This window comes from Colletotrichum tamarilloi (genome assembly GCF_030869305.1).
Source record: "Colletotrichum tamarilloi strain Tom-12 chromosome Unknown Scaffold_200.1, whole genome shotgun sequence".
Taxonomy (NCBI): Eukaryota; Fungi; Ascomycota; class Sordariomycetes; order Glomerellales; family Glomerellaceae; genus Colletotrichum; species Colletotrichum tamarilloi.
The window spans coordinates 1-24,772 of NW_026849583.1; the positions used below are offsets into that span (position 1 = coordinate 1).

A 24,772-nucleotide genomic window follows, 5' to 3' on the forward strand; every position below is an offset into this window, starting at 1 on the left:
TACAAGCTGGCGTGATGAAGTATTTATAAGCGCAATTCGGTGGCATGCAAGTGTAGAGCGGCGAGGACGCTATACCCAAACAGGTGTGCCGCCAGACTTGGAGCGGAAGCAGCGACTTCTCTATTACGACTTAATACGTATAATAAGGCTAGGGCCTTATTTTATAAAACTTATAGTAGTTACTATATTATATATATAAAAATACGGACTTAAAATAACTCCTTTTAAAATAAAAAAACTATAAATAAGTTACGTAACTACGATTATATAATAAAATAAAAAACGGACGCTTATAAATAAATAGAACGGACGATTATAAATAAATAAAACGGACGACTATTTAGTAAATAGTTAAATAATAATAAATAAGAATATTATAAAAAATATATTTAAAAACGAGACTTATATATAGTATAAACTTAAGCCGGGCTTAAGGATAAACTTCTTATAACTTTTTTAATAATTAACTTAATATTAAATTTTATAATTATTTTTAGCTATTTTTATTAAAAAACCCCTTTTAATAAAATTATAATTAATTACCAAAGCCTTATTTACTTTATAATTTATAAATATAGCTTTAAAAAAGCTATTTATAACTATAATACTATTTACTTAGTATTCGTAGCTTTAACTTCTATTAATATACTTACTATAACTAGCTAGCCGTAATATTATAAAGCTTAGTCTAAATAATAGTACTTAATAATTATTATTTAAAAAAGTAAAAAAGGCCTTTAGGGAGTAGGCTTATTAATTAGCTATATTTTAGTACTAAGTTTAAGTTCTTAAGGCTAGGATTAAGTATATAAGGCTTAAAAAAAAAAGAATATATTAATAAATTTAAATACTAAGTTTACGAATATTTAGGATATATAAAGAGCTTAGGAGGACTTTAGTAACTATTTAATTAGTCTTAATCGACTTATAGGGGTTAAATTACTTAGTAAGAATTTTAATTATATTATTATAGTAGTAGAAGGTAGTTAATTAATTAATTGTAGTTAGTGTTGATGTTTAGATACTATGTTTTGTTAGGGTGCCCAAAAGGGGGGGGTGCCCAAAAGTGGGTGCTTTGACTTACCAGGAAGAGTTCGGGATGGTGATTTATTTACATTGAGATATTAATGAAGTTTTGATTACAAACAATAGGTACAATTGGAAAGACGCGGCGTTATATGGTAGGACCACTAGTCGCTGTATGCTCAGCCACGGAGCTATGAAAGCCTCGCCCAAGCCCATCGCAGGCCCTGCAGACAAGCTACGTGTGGGTAGTTACGTCTTTGGACCACATGTTCCAGAAGTAGACAGGGTATTCAATCATTGCCGCTGCATCGAAGGGCGGCGGGAAGACGGCATCGTCCAACTTGCCATCTCCATCCTTCAACTTGTAGCACTCCTAGTCATTGATCAGTGCGGCGTGGGAGTCACGGATCCAGTGCTTCATGTCTTCGGCTTCACTATCGCTGATGGTGTAATGCTTAAGTTTGCTATCAACACCAATCTCAGCGTGGCCAAGTCCGATGCAGTTCTGACGACGGGTCAGCATCCCATTCGGTGTGAAAAGACGAAGATGGTAGCGGCTTCGCAAACTCACATTATCATACCACATGCGCGCCGCTTTGCTTTCGAAAGCTTCCTGATTCATGTAAGTGACACCATTCCCCTGGCAAGAGAAGCACAATTAATATTCCAACTCAGTCTGGCAAGATCAAAAACAGGCAGATACATGTACTCACAGTCGGGACAACTTTTTGATCGGCGGACGTGACGAGGAACTTTTACTCTCTCTTGTTTGCTGTCTTCATAGAGCGGATGAGTGCAAACTCTCTCTGACAAATGCGTTAGTAACTTGATGTCTTGGGTTTTGCAAGAATAGGGGAAACTTACGAATTTCCCAAAGACGTTGGCTGCCATCATATCCATCATGTCGCCCATCCACTTAGAACTCAACCACGCACCATCGTCGAAATAGCGTAGAATGTACTTCCGCATGCCCTCTTCGCCAATCATTTGTTTCTAGAAGGACAGTCTTCCATATCGAGCATTACGATGACCGGGAAGAGACTCCTGTCTGCCAGTCATCTGCTTTTCATGGGGTCGGTCTCGCTCTCACCTTTCAACCCGGGGAGTCTGGACGAGGTTGCTCGTCTGCCGACACGCGGGAGGTCTCTCAACAACCCATCCTAAGAAGATAATGTCACACAGGTAATGTCACACATTCAAAGAGGCCGATTATTCTAGTAACTTACAAATGCCTGTCTTGAGATCTTGCTGCGGTGCTACTTGACATAAGCACAGTGCAGTGAGAAAAGGTTCACTGTCTCTGGCATGAGACATGGGCATACCAAGATACTTCACCGTCACATGTAACTTATGCTGGTCTCCCATATGTGGTCGCATTGTGCCGCTTCCCGAGAGAGCGCAATTACTTCATATGATGATGATAAGACTTCCAATCTAAGCTCATCACTGCAAAACCAGTCCATCCCCTGAGCCAAGCTCAACGAAATCGTATTCTGGAACTTTGCCATTCATCCTTGCCTCTTCAGCCTCGACAGCCTGTTTAAGAGTATATTGCGTACGCATAAGCAGTGGTGCGATGAGCCCACCGCCCTCCTTTGCCTCATCGTGTGTCGCAACCCAATACCGAGCTCCAGTCTCAGCCACAGCTTGGATACCATTCAGAGCTCCCAAGTTTAACTGTTTCGTCATCCAGATGCGGACGTCGTGGAGGCCATGAAGTAAAGCGAGTGTTGAGAAGCCGGACTTGCGAATGCATTCTAGATCTGTTGCTTGTATACCGTGAGGAGAGTATAATATTGTCTCCGGTGTTTCCGAGTCAAAGGCAATCATAATGGCCGAATGATAATACAGGGCGTTTCCTTCCGTGATGACGCGCCCAATTCCGACCCATGGCGGGAGGCCGGAAATGCTAAGATCAGACTTCCAATCTTTTGTTTCGGAGGAGAATCCAGGGGTAGTGGTGACGGAAGAAAAGTGACTCCATGAGCGGATGAGGTCAGCAGCTTTATCAGTAGCAAACACTGGCGTTGATTTTGGAAGTTCTTCTAGAGTCGCTTGATGACAGTGATCGGTGAACTCATGCGAAATAGCCACGACGTCGATATATGATCTGTCAGTGACCTTTGGGGTTTCGGAGCCGTCTTCAAAGCCTGCAAGAATTGAATTGAGTTGGTCCATAGTTTTCAGGCTAGGTTCGACGACATGCCACTGTGTGGAGAACCATGACGCGACGTCGGACTGCGGACCTTGCAGCCACGGGTCGATGAGAACATTGAAGTGCTTTCGACCAGGAGGCCGGACCGACGATGGAGGATAAGGCAGTTGAATGAGCCATGTGGTATCGGCATTGAGGTGTACGAGGACGGGCCGTTGAGACCTCAACGCTTCCAACCAGCCAGCTCGGTCGCCGACTTTGATCGTAGCCGGCGTCGTTGATGCTTGTGGTTTATCTTGAATAGCCATAAGGATGCCGTTGGCTTCGGGTTTCGTGATGGAGGTTCGAGGTTGAGGTGTTCAAGATGCGTTTTTGATGGGGGTTTACTCGGCGCACGACGGTTCCAGTTGATGTTGGATTGGTGTCCTAAAGAGGAAGAGAATGACGTAGTCGAGTTGCTCCGCCCCCATGATCCATTTCCAACGTGTACTAGCATCACGTCGTATGGCTGGCAACTCCAACTACCTCAGTGATTACTTGGTGCACAGGTCAGGTGAACGCAAGCCATGCAACGGCGGCTTAACTGTATCACAAGTCTATAACATTATCATAACAATGTGCACAATCTCTAAAATCTATCTCTGCCTGTTTTACACTCATGACGGGGGTTTCCAAATTGGAGTAATTCCAGCTCTCGGACCCCCTTTGGAGATTACTTTATCGCACGGACTTGATGGTCACCATGAGCGGGTGTTTCTCCCATAGAATGTAAGACTTTTGATCCGACCAATTCTCACTCTCTTGGCAAAGGCCGAGGTCAAAGTTCCACAGCGTTTTGGCCAGGATGAGTCTCATTTCGTGCCAAGCAAGACTAAGACCGGAAAAATTATGGTCAGCCGGCCGAAGCTGCTGCAACTTAGAAAAGGAAGAAGACTTACTTGATTCCAATGCAGTTCCGAGGGCCGATAGAGAATGGCTGGACAACCTCTTTCGTGTTTGGCTCATACTCTGGCCCGGGAATCCACCGCTCAGGGATGAATGCTTCAGGATCCTTGAAGTTGCGCGGCGAATGGTTCGCAGGGAACTGCGGGACGGAGACGCGAGTCTGAAATAACAATTAGCAACCTTTATCCATTATGAGAGGCAATTCACAAGATTTCATACCTTTTCCGGGATCCAATGTCCTGCAACAGCGCTACCACCCTCGGGGACTTCCCTCCAGACTCCAACAGGAACTGGGGGGTACCAACGCAGTGCCTCATTGAGAACGGCCGTCATGTATGGCAACGCAGAAAGTCTCTGAATGTCCAAATCGTCTTCAGAGTCTACTCCGCGTATTTCGCTAACAAGACGAGCCAGCTTGTCGGGGTTCCGGAGGAGCAAGTATGTGACGCCACTGAGAATGGTTGCCGTGGTCTCGGATCCAGCGACCATGAAGACAGACGCGTTGTTATACATGTCAAACTTGTCAATCTGTTTTCCCTCGGGCTGGCTGAGGACCAATTTCCAGATATCGGCCTTATTGGTGTAACTTTCAAGCCTGCGATCGACTCGTTCAATGGAATGCCTGAAGTGCATGTCGGCAGCCTGCTTGAGTCTCGGTGGTGTGATCAACTTCACAATGTTGCCCAGCCATGACCACTCCCGACCAACTTGGGCGAAGGCGCCGTTCTTGAGATTGTCGAAAATGTTGGCGACCCATTGTGAGTATTCTGAGTCGGCGAGAAGGCCAAGCGATTCTCCAAACGCCAGCTCAGCCATGATGTCGAATGTCGTCAGGTTGTACAACTTCACCATGTCGAACTTGGCGTCTAAGTCTGTCTGGATGCCACGGCGGATGTTCCCCATGAGCTGATCCACGTACGACAAAATCAGTGGTGCCTGAGCCTTGAGGCTTCTTTCCGAAAACGCTGGCGAGAAGACTCTTCGGAGGCGGCTGTGGTCGGAGTCTGGCAATGTCGTGATCAGATTGCGGTGGCCGTTGGGGTCGGTTCCGTACACACGCGGATCTTTGGGGAAGTTTTTCTTGCCTCCCGTCTTGTGGGCGTAGATGTCCTTCCAAGCCTGGCCGTTGATGATGCTAAGTCTGGAGGCCCCAATTCGTACAACATCACCGTACTTGGCGTGAAGAGAGCTGAGCCATGGAAGCATTTCGCCCTTTGTATGCACTGCCATGTATGGAATGTCCGAACAGCGGGCATAGAGCGGACCAGGGAATTTGGCTAGAGGATGAAAGTACGCATTGTACAAGAGCCCGACGACGAAGTAGACGGGAATCTATAACAGGAGAAGTGAATCGTCATGATTAGCTCATACAGCTCGTTGTATGACTTAGCGGCGTTCGACTTACGAGAACCAATGTTGCAATAAGCATTTGTGCTGGACTAATTTGAGCCAAACTCTCCAACACCGTGGCCGAGAAGGTCGACCAATTGGCCAGAATTTTGTTCGTATCAAGTGTCATCTTTACTGACTATGATGAACTGTGATCAAATTTGGCTATAGTCTAGACGAAGTGCGAACCGCCCATTACTTATACCAACATTCTGTGTTCCCTGGAGTGGCCCTTCCATCAACAACCGAGTATCGGCCACTAGGAGTGTAGCAAAACTCCGTGACAAAGCTCTCCAAACAAGACAAAACTCCGCTGGGTACTAATTTCAGTCTTCCAACCCCGAATATCATCGCATTGTAAGGGCATTGGCAAAGAAATGCATGAGCCGGCCGTCGGATCGCCAATGTCCCACTACTTTCGGGGTGGAGTTCGGAGCGGACTGAAGGGGCCCCACTTTCGACCAAACTTCGGAACAACTTTCTCGGAGAACCGGGAAAATATTCACTTCCGGGTGTCCGCACAGGATCAGCATTCCCCCTTGCGCAACCGGTACGCTTTTGTGCCCAGGATAGGGCCCTAACTCACCGCGTTATTCTCAACTAGCCTTTCGGCGCATGATGGCTGTTGTATTCATTGACTTGCAGCTGGTGTGATGTTTTCTCGGAGTGGCGGCTGCCCCTAAGGGTCCAATGAGAAGGGGCTTGGGTATTCCAGGAAATAATGAGCTGTCAATGAACATTGGTCAAGTATCCTTCCATCCCATAATACCTAGATCTACCTATATATAAATGCTGCCGGTCGACTCAAAAGGCCGAAAATCAAATCATTCATCGCCCAGGCATAACTATCTACAAGATCCTCATAACGCAACAGGGAATACCGAATCTTCCGGCTCATCTTCGTTCTCTCGCCCATTCATAGTCTCTAAGAAGGACCATGCGGAAGTTTCAGGATTCGAAAAATGACCCCGTCCGACACCAATGTACGAAAACGGCGGCACCCCTTCAGCCTCTAATGCGTGTGCCCACATCTGCGTGTTGACTGGCGTTGTTTCTTGAGGATTCAGTGAGCCTAGAGGGTTGTTACCGTTATGAACAACGTTTTCGACACAAGCTTGTAGCTTAACGATGTATTCCGGTGACTCTCCCGGGAAACCAGATCTAATGAGCAGATCCAATCTCTTCGACCATGCCCGTAATACGAAATGCGCCAGAGTCGCGCAGGATTTGTCGGTAACGTTGAATAACCCGGGCCGGAACCGGTAGAGTATTTCAATCTTTTCCCAGGCACGTTGTGCAATGGGTCCTTCAAGTCTTTGTCCCAACAGCACCACGACGTAGAGTAGTACCTCGAATTGGAAGTTGAAATCAGCGAACCAGAGGAAACCCGTACCCTCTGAAGAAGAGTAAAGAAACGACGTATGCTCAAGCGTGGAAACAGCCCACATGAAAGCATTGTCCTCTCCGCTCTGACCCACGGCGTCAGGTCTAGGCCCGTCACTAATGCTCTTGATCAAGTGCCGTTTCTGTACAAGAAGAGCCGATATGAGCCCTTGAGCCATGACGTGTACTTGTCCCGCGTGGGGGTTGCATCGGTTGTCCAAGATGTGCTGGAGGCCCTGTTCGAACAACTCGAAATGGGTAAGGTAGTAGCTCATCTGCTGTTCTCTCGTTCCCCCTGCTACTGGCTGAGCACCGCCGGACTCATTCAGCTCGCCCATCATCTTCACCGGCTCGAGACCGGGCGTGTCGACTAGAAACTTGGTGATTTTGTGTCGGATCAAGCATAGAATCATCTCTGAGGGGCCGTCGCGGTCCGGTGTTGGCTGCGCAGCGGCCGGAAAGATGTCCGCGTCGTTCAAGTTGCTCGGCTCCCTAGCATCCCAGTCCCGAGGGAGCAGCGAGTGGCCAAAGCCGGAGAACAAAGCAAACTTTGCGTCGAGTGATACCAGCTGCCACCATACCCTGCGCCTCATCTCTGATTCAAAGGGCTTCAGGCCAAGCACATCGCCGTCGCGGTGGAGCCCCATCTTTTGAGCGATTCGGATGACGGTGCCGCTGAAGACCCACGAGCTGTGGCGGTCATATCTGTCTTGCAAGGAATACTGCCGATAAAGTCAGTATATCGCTTTGGCTTTCTTAGCTGTGGGGTCGTAGTTACCAAACTTACCAAGTACAGGCAGAGTGACTGGAGAATGACTAGATCATTAGTACGCATGAAATTGAGCTGCCTCATTGTCTGGCGGATGCCAGCGGAGAACAAGGCCACGGCAGCTTCTTTAGTTTTTTTCAGCGCTGCCAAACATTCCTCCTCTGACATGGCAACAACTGCCATCAAAAAGATGGACAGCAGTAGTGCCATGATATTTTCTGGCAGACCTTGGGTGCCATTTGTAGCTTCCACAACATAGGGCTGAAAGGTGTGAACATGAATCACTTTGGTGAAGGGATTCACTCGGTCAAGAAAGATTTGCCAAAGCTTGAAAACAAGTGCGGCATCCGGCCAAGCGTCGAGAACTGAAGATTTGGGGGCGTCTTCTCCAAGGAGTAGATCTGTGTTTGGGTCGGAAGGCCTGCTATCAAGTGGACTGCTGCGTTCGTTCTCATCAAGGCTGATGAGCTCATCCATGGCTCGGAGCTACGGTAAGGTATGTCATGTGAGTGGTTTGATGTCCAACGATAAGTGCGGAGAATGACGTACCTCCTCATTAACCAGCCCCAAGAGGTAGTTATCCATGAAGGCGAGCTTGCCATTTGGATCTTCTACCAGCTTCCCTTCCGGTGTCCATCTAGAGACCGGAGAAGGGTCCGCCGGACTTTGAGACTGCGACGTCTTTGGCGTGGAGACAGCATTCGAGGAAGCACTTGACGCCACCGCTGGAGCTTGACCACTCAGGAGCTGCTCACAGCGGGCTAGACGTGCTTTGAGAGCTTGATTGTAAGGCTTCCTCCCTCGCGGAGGAGCTGGCGTTCCAGGGATGCATTGGCTGGATGACTAGTAGCAACACATCAGCCTCAAGCCCTCTGAGGCGCGGAGCAACCCGACGGAACATAACATACCCTAATGCAATTTGCACAAGGAAACACCCGGCTGCACTTGACTTTCCGCTTTTGGCATGCAACGCAGGCAATGAGGCGCCGACCGGTACCTGGCTGGTCACTATCGGGAGATATCGAGTCCGGCCCCGAGGCTCCGGGTGGGAAGGTGGCCATGTTTCCCTAGGCGAGACAAGGGCCGAGAATCTCAGCGGGCCCGAAAGAACAGCCGGCGCTGTGAGGGCAAGAGGGAGGACTTTAACACTGGCCGGAAAGGAGAGGTGACGTGGAGCTTTGTTGCTTCGTGGTATGGGGAGGTCTGCATATGTCTCGTCGATACGGGCGCGCAAAAGATGGTGCCGCCTCCTTTTAATTCGCTCTGTACAGAATTTCTGTCCTTCGGTATCGAAAGTTTGTCCGACGATCCGCAAACCCATGTTTCACTAGCTAGCGCTGTGCGTAATTGCTGAGTCGCCCCCGCTTACCTGGGTCTCTGTAGATAGTGCAATGGGAGTATCGGATTAAAAGTCATAGCTCAAAGACCTAGCGGCAATAAGCTTGCTGCTAGCATAGCTGAACATACGCGCATCTCTTTATGATTAATTGTATGTTGTTAAAAGCAACATTGTCTCAAGATGGCAGTAGCCTAGTGGCTGGTTCAGGAGCATGAGCTCGGTCTTAACAAGAAATTAGCATAAGCTCTGCATACAATAAGCCATGAGTTAGCACAAGGCATTCAATCTTCATTACCTTACATGTACCTCCATGAACCTTCAATTGATCCCAACTTGAGCCCACTCAACGGGATTCCACATATCATGCCAGAATCTTTACAGACTGCTTGATGGGCAATAAGTGCCCCTTCATATCGATCGCCGCGAGCCGAGAAGGTCTCAGGAACTAAAATACCACACAAAATAAGATGCCAAACTATCAAACCTGGCGCAACATCGCGGAGAAGCGGGCGTCCCAACCGAATCATCCGCTGCTCTTATTTGGTAACTTTCAGCCTATAGGGTGCAGGGCTATCGTGCTTTAATCTCTGTTATGATTCATGTACTGACGATGCCAAAAGAACAAAGTAGCAAGCTGTCACGTAACAGGGATAGTAACCGCATCTCACGAAGTACCCGTCACGTGCTAAATTACGTATCTATCTTAGATATCGTATATATAGACCTTTTCTTTTTATCTATTTCTATTTTAATATATTAAGCTACTTTTATTATACTCTATATACCTATTATTATATACTATAACTTATAATAATTATAAGCCTAGTTCTTAATTAAGACTTTATATTATAATAATATACTTATTAATATAATTTTTATAATCTTTTTAAAATAATAAATATACTTATACTTACTTTAGCTTAAATAAAATTAACTAGTTATAATAATTAAATTAAATAGTTTAACGTACTTTATATTATAAATAAGGGCATTAGGGTTTAAAAATATATTAATTTAAATATTTTAAATTTTAATATATTCCTTAACCCTTTTATAGTACTTATTTTATTTTTAGAATTTAGATAATTAGTTATAACCCGTAATAAAAAAGAACTACGAGCTTATTAAGTACGCTATAAGGTATTTAAAAATAACTAAAAAAATTAAGAAATCCTCTATTAATAATTTCTAAATATAATTCTTAGTATAACTTTTTTAATTTCTTTAAGTATAAATAACTTATAAAACTAAGCTAAGTTTTTTTTTATAAAGCTAACTATATTACTTATTTTATATAAATAAATCTATTTTTATATTATATTTATAAAGAGGATTTATATACTTAAAAATATTTAAAAATAATAAAAAATCGATATTAAATATAAATAATTTAAAACTTAAAAACGTAATATTATTAATATATATATTAAACTCCTTACTTAGTAATTAGTAAAATTAGTTAATATTACTTTTTATAAATACGTATTTTAAAAAGTTATTAAGAACGGCGCTAAGTTTAGTATATAATAAATCGTTAAATATTTAAAATAAGAACTTATACTCTTTAAAATAGTAATTAGGAATATAGTTTAAAAAGAATATTAATAAGCCTTTAATAAAATAAGGATTAGAATTAACCCTTAATACTAATATAAAGAGTAGTAGTTTACTTATTTCTAAACTAAAACGTATAATATTTTAGAAATTAATAAAAAAATTACTATACTTAACTTCTTAGTTATAATTAAGTCTAGACTTAACCTTATATAAGGCTAATATATATATAAAACTTTTAGTAAATTAATAGCTTTTAAAATATATATTAGAACCCTTAAGGAAATTATCTATATATTTAGTTTAGTAACTTAGGATATATATACTAAATAGCCTTTAGGTTAAAGAGGGGCTTATTTTATTTTTATTAAACGCTCTAACTTAGTTAATAATATAAATAATAAAAATAACGTTATATACCCTTATAATTACGCATACTCGTAGCGGCCTTTAGTATATTAAAAGTTAAAATAAGTATTTATAAGTTAAAACGTTAGTAAGTTATTAATACGAATATTAAAGAGCTATATAAAAAAAGTCCTTATTATTATTAAATTAAATAAGTAAAAATTACTTTATAATAAGCTTAAAAAAGCTAGTTAGTTAAAAAATAATAGAACCCCTAAGAAACTTAAATTTTTAAAAAGATCTTTTAACTAACTTATAGCGAGCTTATTAATAAATTAGGATAAGGGATACGTAATTATTATATTTATAAAGAGTTAAAATTTAAAAATAAATATAATTTTTAGTACCCCTATAAGTAATACTTATTCTTTTTTTTAAAATATAGTAATAAATAGTTATAGAGTAATATATTTAGTTAATAATAAGAGCTTATTTAAACCTAAGAGTTATATATTATTAAGTAATAACGATTATATTAAATTAAGAACTATTATATTACTTATTATTATACATAATACTCGTATTATAAAGGGCGTTTTAAATAAACTTAAGGGGAAAAGAACTTATAATTTAAAGTTTTAGAACGTTACTTATATTAAGGGATTTTATGTTAATATAGTCTTAGAGATTTTATTAAATAAAAGTATACTTTAGTATTATAATTTAGTTTATATTATATAATAGGGAACGCTTTATAAAAATACTATTAAAAAGTAGCTTATTTAAAAAGATAATCTAATCTTTTTTAAATATAAGCTCCTCTAATCCTATTTTTTTTTATAAACTTTAAATATATTTTATAAAGCTTAGTTAATATTATATTATTAGTTAGTTATAGAAAATTCTATTACTCTTATTAACGTATTTATAAGAGGTTTAATAGCGCGCTTTTTTAGTATTTTAAAATAAGTTATTTTAGACTTAATACTCTTTATTAATTATTATATAAGACTCGAAGTATATATATTAAACTTTTATTATAAATTAAGTATAAAGTATATATATTATTTAATACTAAAATAGTAATTTTAAAAAGACTACCTTTAAAAAGAGCTTTATAGCTATAATACCGTATATACTAAAATCTTTTTTATTTTAAACTATTTCTTAGTAAATAATAATATATACTTATAGCTTTTAATAAATATAATAAGTAACTTAAGGGGTTCTTCTTAAGGATTAAAATAGAAAAAGAAGTACTTTTTATATTATAGAGCCTCGAGGTAACGATTCGTTATTAAAAAGGGACTCTAATTTACTTTTTTAAGAATAATAATAAAACCGCCCTTTTAATTATAAACGTTAAATATATATATAAAACGTAATATAATAAGTTAGGAATTAAAATAGAACTTCTATTTTTATATATAAAAGAACCCGTAAGTAACGTAAAAAGAGTAGGTTAATTCGTAATTATTAAAGCTTATAAAATAAGCCTTTTTATAAACCTTTTTATAAATCTATAAGACGAGATAGTATTAGTAAATTATTATAAATAAGTAAGTAAATTTAGTAATTTAAAAAATATAAGAACTTTTTAATATTAATAATAAGTTAGTTCGAGTACTCGGGGAAGTAAATTTAGACTTTAAAAATATTAATACTAAGGATAATTTTATAGTTAAGGATAGTATTATTATTAGATTTTTAACTATTTAAGATGCTAAATACCTAATAAATATACTTTAGAGTATAATTAATAAGGCTAACGAGGCTAATATAGTTTTATTATTATTATTAACCTCTAAAATAACCCCCTTACGTAAGCTTAGAAATAGGGGTAAAGAAGGGGATATAGTAACTAAGTTATAAATAGCTCTATATAATTTATAATTTTCTTTACGAGTGTTTATATATATTATAAAAGTTCTTAAGTTTTTAATTCTTAACGGCTCTTAGTAAAACGCTAGAGTACGTAATAAATAAAGTATTAATTATAAAAAAGTAATTTTTAATATTAAAGTTAATATTAATAAAGAACCTTTATAATAAACCTCTATTATTATATAAAAATAGAGCTTATAAAAACTACTTTATTAAGTACTAAATAAAGCTTTATTAGGTCCTAGACGTTTAAACTAGGCCTATAGACCTTTATAACGCTTTAATAGTAGTATTTTTATAACGCTTTTATATTTAAATATAAAAAATAATAATTATTATAACCGCTACTAAGACTACTTTTTTTTTATTTTTATACTTAATTAATAAAAAGCTATAAAAAAAAGTAGTATAAAATATATAATATTTTATTAAGTAATAAAAGGAGTAGTTTATAGGACCTACTTAGAGCGCTCTAGAGGAGTTTAAAAATTAAAACTTATTAAAGTTAACTTTTAAAGCTTATTAAAAAAGTTTAGTAATATTAAATATTTTTTATAATAATTATAAAAGCTACTTAAGGATATTATAAATATAAAAATAAAAAAGCTAAGGGATATTAGTATATAAGAAGAAGTTAATTATAATTTTAAATAAGGGATCCTATTTTTATTAAAATAGGTATATATTTATAAGTATAATACTAATAATAAGGTTTATAAAATAAAAGTACGTATATATATAAAGGGGGATATATAACTACTTAACTTTTTATAAAATATATACACTTCGATACTTATTATAAAAGCCTTTAGGTTTATAATAATAATAACTACTTAATTTAACTTTAAGGCTAATTAGTATAATATTATTAATATATTTTTTAACGCGCCTCTTAAGAATAAGAAATTAGTAATTATTAAATTTTTAAAAGGATATAAAGTTATTAATAAAATAAGTAAACTCTAACGCGCTCTATATAGCCTCTAAGACTTATTAATTCTCTAGTTTTAAACTTTTATTTTTATATTTTATAATATAAATATAATATATAGTTATAAAGAGATCTATATTTACTAAACCGTAAATAAGAAAGTAATATTAATATTTTATATTAACGACTTTATTATTTTATATTATTAAAATAATTAAAAAGCGGCTTAGGGGATTATTAATAATATAAAAAAATATATTAACTTTAAAAAAAATAGACTAATTAATTACTTTTTTAGAGTATGGATTTTATAAAACCATATTATTTATAAAGTTTATTTTATTTATAACGTATATATTAAGTAAGTTACTAAGTACTTTAATTTTATAAATTTACTATATTTAGCTACCCCTTTTCCTTAGGACGAGTTTAAACTAAATAAAGAGTAAGTAATAAAAAAAGAAATAAAGAGCTACTAAGAAAAGGTTAGAAGTATATTTTATATAGCTATAATAATTAAACTAAATATCGCTTTTACTTATTTATAATTATTATAATTCTTAACTAACCTAAGCGTAACTTATATTAAAATAATTAATTACTATATTTAATATTTTTATATAGTGGTTTTTTTTCCGGCTTTATAAGTACAAAAGATCGACCTTAATAGGATTACGCTTTTAAAGGAAATTATATAATATAGTATACTTTTTAACTATATAATATATATAATATATTCTAAGTACGCGCTTAACGTAATATAATAATTTTAATATAAAAACCGTTATTTAATTTGGGATAAGCAAAGTAGTAGCGCTAGCTAGAAAGGTTAACGGTAGAGGTCGGCCGTAATAGTTAGCTATAATAGTTAGCCGCAATAGTTGGCCACAATAGTTAGAGGCGGTCTTTTTTAACTATAGAGGTTCTAAACTTTAATGGCGATATAGAGGTTTTTAGAAAAAGGGCTAAATAGGCTAATATTTATAGAGCTCGTAAAGATTTTTTTTATCCTTATCGCTTCTAATATCGCCCAAAGCTACTCTCTATTTAAACTAAACAAATCTACTAAACAAATCCACTAAATAAATCTATTAAATAAATTTACTAAATAAATTTATTAAATAAACCTATTAATATATAAACTACTACTTAAATAGCTAGTTAGATAACTAGTTAAGAGGTTAGTTAGTTAAAATACTACTTCGATAAAAACCTACTTTTTTAGTATATAGTTAGTAATTAGTAGGCTAGAACTAAAGATACCCGTTAATAAGTTTACCCCTCTCGGGCTAGGTGCCCTTAGCTAGCTTAACGCTATAGCTATTATAACTAACGTAAGTATACTTAAGAAGTAGTAAAGTACTTTTTAGGGGTACGGAATTTAGCTAGGTAATATTATAGGTGCTATAAATAGCTAGGCCGGTACGGATATTAGGATCCGGTATATTAACGCTAGCCTAGCTATAATAGCTATAATAAACGGGCTAGAGGTATATAGGGTTAAGGTAATAGGCTAGCGCTTTAAATAGCTCTTATAGGACCCCCTAGGTAATAATAATACTTATATAAAAAAATAGATTATACTAGACTTAGCTACTTACGCGGGCTAGTACTAAGAGGTCCTATGCGCATTAGAGTAAGTAAAGCTTACCCTATAAGTAGTTAGAACTTAGGAGGACTATGGCAAAAAGTTAGGAGCTATTTTAATTAGTAGTTAGGTATAGAGCGTAATATACCTAGTTTTCCTTAATACGTAATATACGGTACGGCCCTAGCAGATTACTCCGTCGGGGGGATTTAATATTTTTATATAATAAGATATTTTATACTTTATTATAATAATATACTAAGTACTTAATTATTATTTTTAACTAAAAATACTAGCTTTATAAATAATAAAGTAATATAACGATTATTTTAGGGATATATAATATTCCTTTTTAATAGCCTAATTTAATAAAAATTAGTATACTAAGTAATAATTATAATATTAACTATTAAAACTAAGCTTTTTTATTTTAAGGAAACTATAAAAAAGACTATAGCTCTAAAGTACTTTTTAAAAAATATTACCCTTAATTTAAGAAAAGTATAGTTAGTTAATTATAATAATTAGTAAACGATTCGACTTATTATAAGAAAAGGGGAAAGAATAGCTACTTAACTTCGCTATATTAATATATAAAATATATAGCTAAGATAAGAATATATTAAAAATAGTTTCGAGGTTATTTATATATTAATAAAAAATATATTAATAAATAGACTTATTAAAAACCTTTTATAAACTAAGTTTAAATATTTTTTTATACTTCTTAACCTCTATAATACGTAAAAAGTTATTATAAATAGTTAAAATAATTAAAAATAATTAATTTAGGCTATATTTAGAAAAACTTAATATTTAAAAATAGATAATAAATAGAACTTAGAGTACGGCCTAGAGGTTTAAAATAAATAAAATAAAACTTTTCTTAGCTTAAAGGCCTAAATTCCTAAAATAACCTTACTTTATAGGGTATATATATATAAAAATAAGACCTAGGCTTATATTTATTATTTAAACTCTTAGTTTATAAAATACGTAATTATTAAAATTATAATATTATTAATAAAGAGGGTAAGTATGCGCGCTAAGAACTATATTTTATATATTTTAAAATTTATAAAACTAAAAGTAGTAGGGATAGCGGGGAGTATAAAAAATAAAATAATTATTAAGTTAATAACTTAGGGTATAGAAGTAGGTAGCGTAATAAAAAGTTAGTTATAAATAACTATAATAAGTATAATTAATAATATAAACGTATTTAAAAGAGGGGGCGGGGGGTATATAAAGAAAAAGTCCTCTATATAGAACTTAATATAGTTTTTATATATTTTTTTATTATTTTTTATATAGTAAATAATAGCGCGGAGCTTATTAATTTTTTATTAAAATTATAATTAAGAGTACGCTTTTTAATAATAAAAAAAGATAATATACTTATAATAAAAGGAGTACTATTTATAATAACTTTAATAAAAGCCTAGGTTATTAACTATATAATAACTAATATATTAATATACTCCTTAGCTAAATAGTTATTAAAATAGTATATATATTAGTTACTACTTTTTATAAAATAACGTTTATTATCCTTAGGGTTAATAAATTAGAGGGCTATTTAAAAATAGGGTATATATTATATTAATTATTCTTTAAGAGCCGCTCTCTTAAGCTTTTTAAGGACTAAGTATATATTAATTAGGTTTAAAATAATAAAAAGAACTATACTTATTACGGGGGGTATTTTAGCTTTTTAATATTTGTTTTTATTTTTTATTACTTTTTTAAAAAGAGCTAGCTTTATGTTTTTTAAATTTTAAAATATTATTAGAAACGAATTCTTAAAATAATAATATATAATATACCCTTTTTAAAAGGTTTAATATTTAAAATATTCTTATTTTTACCCTTAAATTCCGAGGGGGGGATAAATAAAAGCTCTTTAAAACTCTTATTATTACTATTTATTTTATTATTATTTTTATTATAATTATTAATAAGAGCCTCGAACTTAATAAAATTCTTAGTATTTTTATTAATAACTTTAATATTCTCTTAATTAGGGAGGAAAAGCTTAGTAACCGGGTTTTAATAAGTAAATAAGAAATTACGGGGGGGGTAATAACTTAAAAGGGCTTATTAATATTATTACTTATTTAAACTCTTAATAAATTATATAATACGTATATAAGAAGTATCGTAAAAATTATATAAAACTTATTATTATTTTTAAATATATTAAATATTTATATTTAAAATAAAATTAATAAACGATTTAATAGTATAAATATACGCGCGTAATAAATAGGGGTATTTATAGTAATTATAAAAAAGTTAAAAAAAAGAAAAAAAATAATAGCTAAGTAACGCTATAAGAATTTAAATATATATAAAATAGCTAAGTAGCTTTATTTTTAGTAATTTATATACTAAAAATAGTAAAGTACGTACTATTTTAAGTTAAAATTCTATTTATTTTAAATAAAAAAATATATTTATAATAAATATAGTTTAAAAAATATATATCCTTTATACTTATTTTTTTTTTATTTATATTTAACTAAATCGGGCTTTTATAAGGGTATTTAAAAGTTCTATTTCGGGTATAATAACTCCTTAATAATAATAATTAAAAGGTATATTATATAATAAGGATAGTAATCGTATTTTATAAAGTATTTATTACGTATTAAATCACGTATCTATCTTAGATATTATATATATAGACCTTTTCCTTTTATTTATTTCTACTTTAATATATTAAGCCACTTTTACTATACTCCGTATGCCCATTACTACGTGCCATAACTCGTGATATAAGCAGTTATGGGTGGGCCCATATGCTGCGCATCGCTTATCAGAGCCTACCGCGGCAGTTCAAGGTCAGTCTCGAAACGGACTAAAGCATAAGACTTGAATATTGCGGCTCTATGAGCCCTGGTGCCCGTATTTCACTTCATTCCCAAGTAGAAACGGTATAGTTAGCTTGAAAATCGTAGTTCATATGGCATTGACGACTATTCTCGCTGATCGATGGGCTAGAAAGATGTTAGATACACAACGCTCCACTTTTGGTTAGAAGAAGCATCCTGGGTAATATGCCACCATGAATCTCGTTGGTGTGGATCAATGGGTGTGATGGGAACTCCACCTTAGGTAGTGAAAGCATGATCTTCCATCAGTCCGGACTTATAGCGAAGTCCAAAAAACTGTAATTCACACACTTTACATCTAATCACGTGCTAGTAATTCAATGTGTTCCTTAACCGTCGGAAGCCAAGGTAATCACTGAATATACCATAGCAGATCACGACAGCACTCACAAGTCCAAATATTCAATCTCGTCCAATCACAAGTCAATTCATAACTTCAGTCTATCTGGGACTCGTCACGGGTCAATCCGTGTGCTCAATTCAAAGGCGCTGCCAAATTGCGAGTTGAAACATCTCCACCAGTCGGGTCTAGACACCTACTTGGTTCGACCATCGGCGTCCAGCCGCATCTTCTTGACACAATGACACAAACGCTCAATCTCGTCTCCAATTGTAGGTGCAGTATGAACGTGGTTATCCTGCAGCTTGTCGGCAGACGAAAAGTCCCAGTCGGAGCCAAGAATCTTGTTCAGCGCATCATTTGAGAAGCAGCTGCATGATGGATGACAGTAAGAGCAGAGCTTCTTGAAGAATCGATAGTCCTCAGTCTTTCCGTAACACTTCGGATCAGCCCGAGAGGCACTTTTGCAACTGACGTTCTCCTGCTTTAGACGGCTGATCTCCTTGTCGCACTTGGCACAAACACGGACAAAGAAGGTGGTGATACACATGGTGTATTCTTCAAGGTGACTAATCGCCAGGGTGAAAACAGGGGAGCGGAGGACTTACTCGTAAGTTTATTGTGTGTGGAAGATGATGTCGTGATGGGAGAGGCGTGAAAGATTTGCTGGCTTATTTACAGAAAAAGTCTCATTAGCATCATTCATATATCAATATTGAGATTATATACACACCAACTAACCTTGGAGACTATTCTGCTAGCTTTTGAGCTGAGATATTATCGCATTGTTTGTTCTTGCACTTTACGGTTTTGCGCTTTGTCCATGTAAAAGAACAATGGGATTGAATTACTCATGTCCGACTTGCATGATCAAACACATGCCATTGATAATGGGGCTTTCGTTGAAAATTTCAAAGAACTTTTGATTGAGGGGTATCAATTCGCAGGTAAAAGCTATGTGCAGCTAGAAAAGAAAGAGTATGTACAGCACTCATGTGGTATCATCTACGTCATGCGAATCAAGCGAAGAGATCCCCTCTATATCCCGACTTCTCATCTAGTACTCAGCGAAACGCTCAAGAGTACCAGTTGTTGGGGGTCCACTTGACCTGTTGAGGTTGTTAGCGGGTGTTGTACATTGGAACATATAGGTTGTGTTCGACTTACGTAGCTGGCGTCAATCTTCTTCAGATCAGGGACACCGAGGTTACCGGCATCAATGGCAATCTCGTGCTTGAGAATTTGAATGGCCTTCTCAACACCCTCCTGACCGAAGATGTTGGAGAACATGATGGGGCGGCCGAGACCGACAGCCTTGACACCAAGGGAAAGAAGCTTGAGGACATCAGCGCCGTAGCGGACACCACCGTCGGCGTAGACCTCGATCTTCTGGAAGATCTCGGGGTCCTTCTCGTAGATCTCAAGAGCGACCTCGAGGGAGGAGGGGGAGCCGTCAAGCTGGCGACCGCCGTGGTTAGAAAGGATAATGGCGGGAACCTTGTTCTCGATGGCAGCCTCTGCGTCCTCAACGGTCATGATGCCCTTGATGATGATGGGGAGGTCGGTCATGTTGGACAGCTTGCGGTACTCATCCCAGGTGATGAGGGAGTAGTCGGAGTCGGCGGAGCCGACGGCGAAGCGAGCAGCGCGGTGGCGGTTGCCATCGGCGGCGGAGTCGACGGTGTAGACAATGCCGTTGGCGCCGGAGGCCTTGATGCGGTCAAAGAGGACCTGGGTCGCGGTGTCGTTGGTGGTGAGGTACACCTGCTGGAAGGCGACCTGGCCCTCGGCCTTGACCTCGGCGATCTGCTCAATGGTCTTGGCGGCGTAGAGAGCGGGCATGTAGAGGATGTTCTCCGCAGCAGCGGCCCTCATCAGGTTGAGCTCAGCATCAGCGTGAGCGTAGTCAGCACGGGCAGCAGGGCTGATGAAGATCGGAGCAGAGAAGTTGTGTCCCAGGATGGTAGTGCTGCGCGAGTCAGCGATTTGCGGAAAATCCATGAACCCATCCAAGGGAGTTCATCAGAATAGGAAGCTTGGAAGCTTGGACTTACTTGAGGGTAGACTCAATGTTGGTAATGTCAACCATGGTGCGAGGGCGGAGGCGGTAACGGCCGAAGACCTCGAGGTTGTTGCGGTAAGACCATTCACCGGCGGCACCGTTGCGGTAGTACGTGTAGTTCTTGATGGGGAGGTAGTTGCGGGCGGCGTACTCGAAGTCGGGAAGGCCAACCATCTGGGTGAGGTTGGGCAGGGCGCCAACAGCGAGGTCACCGAGGGCAAGCTCGATACCGGTATCCGGCTCGTTCAGGAACGGGCGGGTGGCGGCAGCGCCGGCCGCGAGGGCGGAGATGAGAGCAGCACGCATGTTGTCAGATAATGAGCGAATGTAAGTGAGTGATGACGGCGAGCACGTGTGTGATGAATCTCAGAGCCAGATCTTCAGCAAAGGGGACGGTCCTAAGAGTCTTATTTATCATGGCCACGACAATTCAGCCAGACGTCACCTTTTTCTCTCTAAGCTCCCCCCTCCCCTATACTGCAATGTTCTTGGCATCGCTCCGAGCCTCCTTGCTCATATCCGGATTCGGTTCGACGAGCGGGCCAAGCGGTTGCTACCCAAAGTCTACATGTTTAGAGGTATTATCCCAACGGACTCCATGACGTGCGCCATGGGTGTCGTTGAGCACCAGGAGAAGTCCGCAGGAACGGGGACAGCGGCCCCGTTTTCCAATGTTGAGATGCCAGTGGGAGCTTCTCTCTGAGTCTCTGCGCATGATGCCCCCGACGCTGGGGAATGGGCTGCATCCAGGGAAGGTCGGTCTTGGCGAACGGGCTGTCTTGATTCTTTCGGACAAGTCGGGTGGCACTCTGTAGTCCCAGGAAACTTGAATAGGCGGGTCTACTACTACGTAGGGGAGAACCCAGGCCCCAAATCCGGAAGCTTGACTTGCACCTGTCATGAGAGAATGACTGTGGGATAGCAGCGATGGTTCAAACTCAGATAGACGATGTCGACCCGCTGCCAAGCTTAATGGTGCTGCAATGCCTCCCTGATCCGGGGAGAAGCCCGTTATCAGATCTTGTAGGGTGGACCAGCGAGTGCCGTTAACGACCCAAGAACTGACGTATCAAGTTGATGGAAGACTGATGGGATGGAGCTAGTTTCACGTTTTTTTCCTTCTCTTCTTCTGCCTTCCTGTCTGTGCTCCCCCTCGGTTACCCTCGACGACAGGGTCTAGAAAAAGGTCATCCACTGACAGTTGGCCGGCAAGGATAGAGCGGGTAACTGACTCGCCCTGGGAGGATATTTGGTAGCTTAATAAGGCGCTACCATGGCTGAATAATAACGGAGCCAAGTTAATGAGCCAAGTCGTCGCACGGGGGGTGGGCAATGCTCCTAGCCAGCACATGACACCAGCCCAGCCAGCGGGATGGGGCTTGGACAAGCGCGCGGGTGGTGACAGCGTGAATGGGGACTACAACGCTCTCGGGAAGCGAAGGTCCCAGAGGTCTGGATTGCAATTGTTGGCCCGGTCCTGGGGGGATCCCACGTCACGGACAGACTCCTGTCCCCGATTGAGAGACATTTGAGGGCTTTCACGCTTACAGAATTTCGGTCGACTTCCGATCTTCAGGCATCGTGAGGATTAGGAAGTTGAAAAAACTTCTGAACATGATGATTCCTAGCTTACCTCATTTCCATCCGATGTCAAGCCGCCCACGTGTCTTTAGAGATTCCTGAAGGTTAGTCCTAGGTTCTTAGTGCACTGAGCTCTACAGAGGACGGGCATTACTTCTCCCTCTGATCTCCCTTAATTGTTTGTTTGTTGTTTGCGGTTGAGAGTGCATTATGCTTGAATCGTCCGGTGTCTGGAAAACATTTCCTCGCTTTCTTCTTCAGAAACAGGGGTAAGCCTCCCGCCAAAGAGAAAAAGGGAGGTCGCATCTCCCGTCACATTCCAATGCTACCTACCACATTTGCACATGACGTATCCTGGAAGCGAGATTTTATTCTATAGCCCCCTCCGGTTCATTCTCTTTTTCTTCTCTCTCTTTCTTGGACTGGGTCTCGCCCCAAGTTGAGAAAGAGTTGAAAAGAAATTTTGACCCTCAACTTGCTCAACTGGATTCCACTAGAAAACAGCCCTCGCAGTTTCCATCGCGAAAATTTCCGAATCCTCGACCAGGGTCCTGTTTAGGCGTTGACAATGCCGAGTAGCAACATCCGTCTATCGGACTTATGACCGACCGCACTCACCAAATGTCGGATCCGTGTGGGAGCCCCTCGACCTTCCGGGAACAGTTTGCTGCCGGTGGTGGCAACCGAGCACGACGCAGGCCGTGGCGGAGCCGTAACTTGTAAGGCGTTGCAAAAAAAGTCAGTTTCCCATCACGACTGTATTCGTACGCCACGTAGAAAAGATCGCCGCGCTTCGCCAAGGACTCTTGGACTCCGCGAGAGCCGTCAATTGTAACGGTGAGGCAGCCGATGACAGTGCATTCTCGGTCTTGGTAACCGATAACGAGCACAGACAATGGCCTATAGCCCCATGCTGCTCCCCCGTCCGTCGATAACTGAGCTGTTGTCCGTGGGGGTAAATACTCAAGGAGACAGGTCCTGTGATGCTAACCCTCTCGATGGAAACCTGAAGATGATGGAGTCTGGCCCCGTTCTTGACTGACTTGTGGGTACCGGGCCGCTGGTTCGTCTGAAAAATTTTGCGGATACGCGCGGTAGGAACCCGGGTTTCGAGGATCACTTTGTCCTCTTCTGCTACCCCGAGCAGTCCACGGACCGACCTTCTCCATGTTATCTTATGACTTATTCTTCAATTTCCTTTTTTCAGACTCCAACGTGATTTCGGACAGCGTCTGGAACTCAGCTCTGCATACCGTTGTTGAACCATCACTTCTATCAGTTTGAGAAGAATGACCAAGATTTCTCAAAAACTCAATTTGTGACGCAGATTTTTCGGAACATTCACGATATATTGCTCAAACCCATGTTGCATGCGTCATGCGCCGCAACCTCACTGGGCCATTCAAGCAGGTTTCTGGAAGGTGGGAGAGCGTCGGGACCAACAGATTCTCCTAATCAAGACGTTCGGAAGCCTCGCGAATGCAGGAACCATCACGGGAGCTTTACTTGATCATTCGGATTATGTCTCCCGCTCGGGAGCTTGTTAAGTGCCCGCATCAAATACCGGGACTGCATGGGGAGCCTGGACAGCGTCCAATGCTTTAAGCACCTGAAATGCTGGATTTCAAAGTCCGACTTCGGCGCACGACCTGAAATCATTCCCAAGTCCGAATCCAAAGGTGTTGATAACATCTTGCGAGCCGAAAGATCTCGGACAACAACCGATCGTCCGAAGAGCCCCGTCCCGCTCATCGTGGTAGTGGCCAAATTTGTGGATGAACACATTCTTGTCGGACATGAGCCGGGCCTGATAGTGGACCAAAGGCCTCTTTGGCTGCGATAGTAGGGTATGTCCGTCGCAAAAGACCCAGATTCCCACCAACTCGCCGACTCCTCACCGACCGGAACGCACCCGCTCCCTCCGCTGAACGAATGCGGCAACCCGTTTGTTGATAACGACTTGCTCTTGCTGAAGAAGGTAGGTGAATCTCGCCAGCACTGGTTGTGCAATGGTCCAGATTTCAATGCCTGCTCTGCACCTTGCTTGTCTTTCGCGCCTTCATCAAATGGCCAAACCGCGCGTGTGGGCAAGGTGGGATTTTTGTGTCCACACCAATGAAACCTGCAAGGGATGCCAGACATTGATCTGCAATCTGGCCCAGGAACCCGACCACTCAAAAGTCTACATGACTCCAGTTTTAACATGCTCGGTCAGGGCAGCTCCGGGGTAGAATTTCTTTTTAGAGGCTGCCCAGGAGCGCTGCACCAGCTTCTTCCAGAAGGTTAATTCCGCCCTGTGATTTAACTGTAACTAAATCCTTATTCTTGGTTGTAGCGATGGCACTCTGCAATCGTCCTTGCGCAGGTTTCATCCAGCCCCGGCGACTCTCACTGCTTGGCGAGACGAACAGCTGAGAATAGGGCGGGCAGCGTCGCAGATTAAATTGATTTTTGGGCAACTTTTGCCTATTCTTAGCTGATAACTTCGGTCGGAGACTGGGGCCAAGTAACCCGACGTCACTGATGTAAACAGGAGGCAGTCTTCTTCGTAGCCAAGTTGTCTATTAAAGGAAATAACAAGAAC

The 24,772-nt window shown here is 39.4% G+C and overlaps 8 protein-coding genes across 8 annotated transcripts; all 8 read right to left on the reverse strand.

Annotated features, from left to right (window-relative positions):
• Positions 1-1,399: 1,399 nt before the first annotated feature.
• Positions 1,400-2,013, reverse strand: CTAM01_16148 (uncharacterized protein; the record flags this gene model as incomplete). The annotated part of the gene is made up of 3 exons (XM_060532141.1): positions 1,400-1,531; positions 1,598-1,666; positions 1,891-2,013. 3 exons carry the CDS (start codon positions 2,011-2,013, stop codon positions 1,400-1,402), a joined length of 324 nt encoding a protein of 107 aa, XP_060373266.1.
• Positions 2,014-2,469: 456 nt separating this feature from the next.
• On the reverse strand, positions 2,470-3,489 carry CTAM01_16149 (uncharacterized protein; the record flags this gene model as incomplete). Its single annotated transcript, XM_060532142.1, has 1 exon — positions 2,470-3,489. The coding sequence occupies one exon, from the start codon at positions 3,487-3,489 to the stop codon at positions 2,470-2,472; it is 1,020 nt and encodes a 339-aa protein (XP_060373267.1).
• Positions 3,490-3,898: 409 nt separating this feature from the next.
• Positions 3,899-5,645, reverse strand: CTAM01_16150 (averantin oxidoreductase; the record flags this gene model as incomplete). The annotated part of the gene is made up of 4 exons (XM_060532143.1): positions 3,899-4,052; positions 4,120-4,286; positions 4,346-5,458; positions 5,532-5,645. The coding sequence occupies 4 exons, from the start codon at positions 5,643-5,645 to the stop codon at positions 3,899-3,901; spliced, it is 1,548 nt and encodes a 515-aa protein (XP_060373268.1).
• A 730-nt stretch (positions 5,646-6,375) lies between these two features.
• CTAM01_16151 (uncharacterized protein) lies at positions 6,376-9,140 on the reverse strand (the record flags this gene model as incomplete). Its single annotated transcript, XM_060532144.1, has 4 exons — positions 6,376-7,620; positions 7,686-8,153; positions 8,217-8,510; positions 9,135-9,140. The coding sequence occupies 4 exons, from the start codon at positions 9,138-9,140 to the stop codon at positions 6,376-6,378; spliced, it is 2,013 nt and encodes a 670-aa protein (XP_060373269.1).
• A 9,601-nt stretch (positions 9,141-18,741) lies between these two features.
• On the reverse strand, positions 18,742-19,095 carry CTAM01_16152 (uncharacterized protein; the record flags this gene model as incomplete). Its single annotated transcript, XM_060532145.1, has 1 exon — positions 18,742-19,095. The coding sequence occupies one exon, from the start codon at positions 19,093-19,095 to the stop codon at positions 18,742-18,744; it is 354 nt and encodes a 117-aa protein (XP_060373270.1).
• A 526-nt stretch (positions 19,096-19,621) lies between these two features.
• Positions 19,622-20,913, reverse strand: CTAM01_16153 (FMN-dependent dehydrogenase; the record flags this gene model as incomplete). The annotated part of the gene is made up of 3 exons (XM_060532146.1): positions 19,622-19,654; positions 19,713-20,514; positions 20,600-20,913. The coding sequence occupies 3 exons, from the start codon at positions 20,911-20,913 to the stop codon at positions 19,622-19,624; spliced, it is 1,149 nt and encodes a 382-aa protein (XP_060373271.1).
• A 799-nt stretch (positions 20,914-21,712) lies between these two features.
• On the reverse strand, positions 21,713-21,958 carry CTAM01_16154 (uncharacterized protein; the record flags this gene model as incomplete). Its single annotated transcript, XM_060532147.1, has 1 exon — positions 21,713-21,958. The coding sequence occupies one exon, from the start codon at positions 21,956-21,958 to the stop codon at positions 21,713-21,715; it is 246 nt and encodes an 81-aa protein (XP_060373272.1).
• Positions 21,959-23,679: 1,721 nt separating this feature from the next.
• Positions 23,680-24,330, reverse strand: CTAM01_16155 (uncharacterized protein; the record flags this gene model as incomplete). The annotated part of the gene is made up of 1 exon (XM_060532148.1): positions 23,680-24,330. One exon carries the CDS (start codon positions 24,328-24,330, stop codon positions 23,680-23,682), a length of 651 nt encoding a protein of 216 aa, XP_060373273.1.
• Between the last annotated feature and the right edge of the window lie 442 nt (positions 24,331-24,772).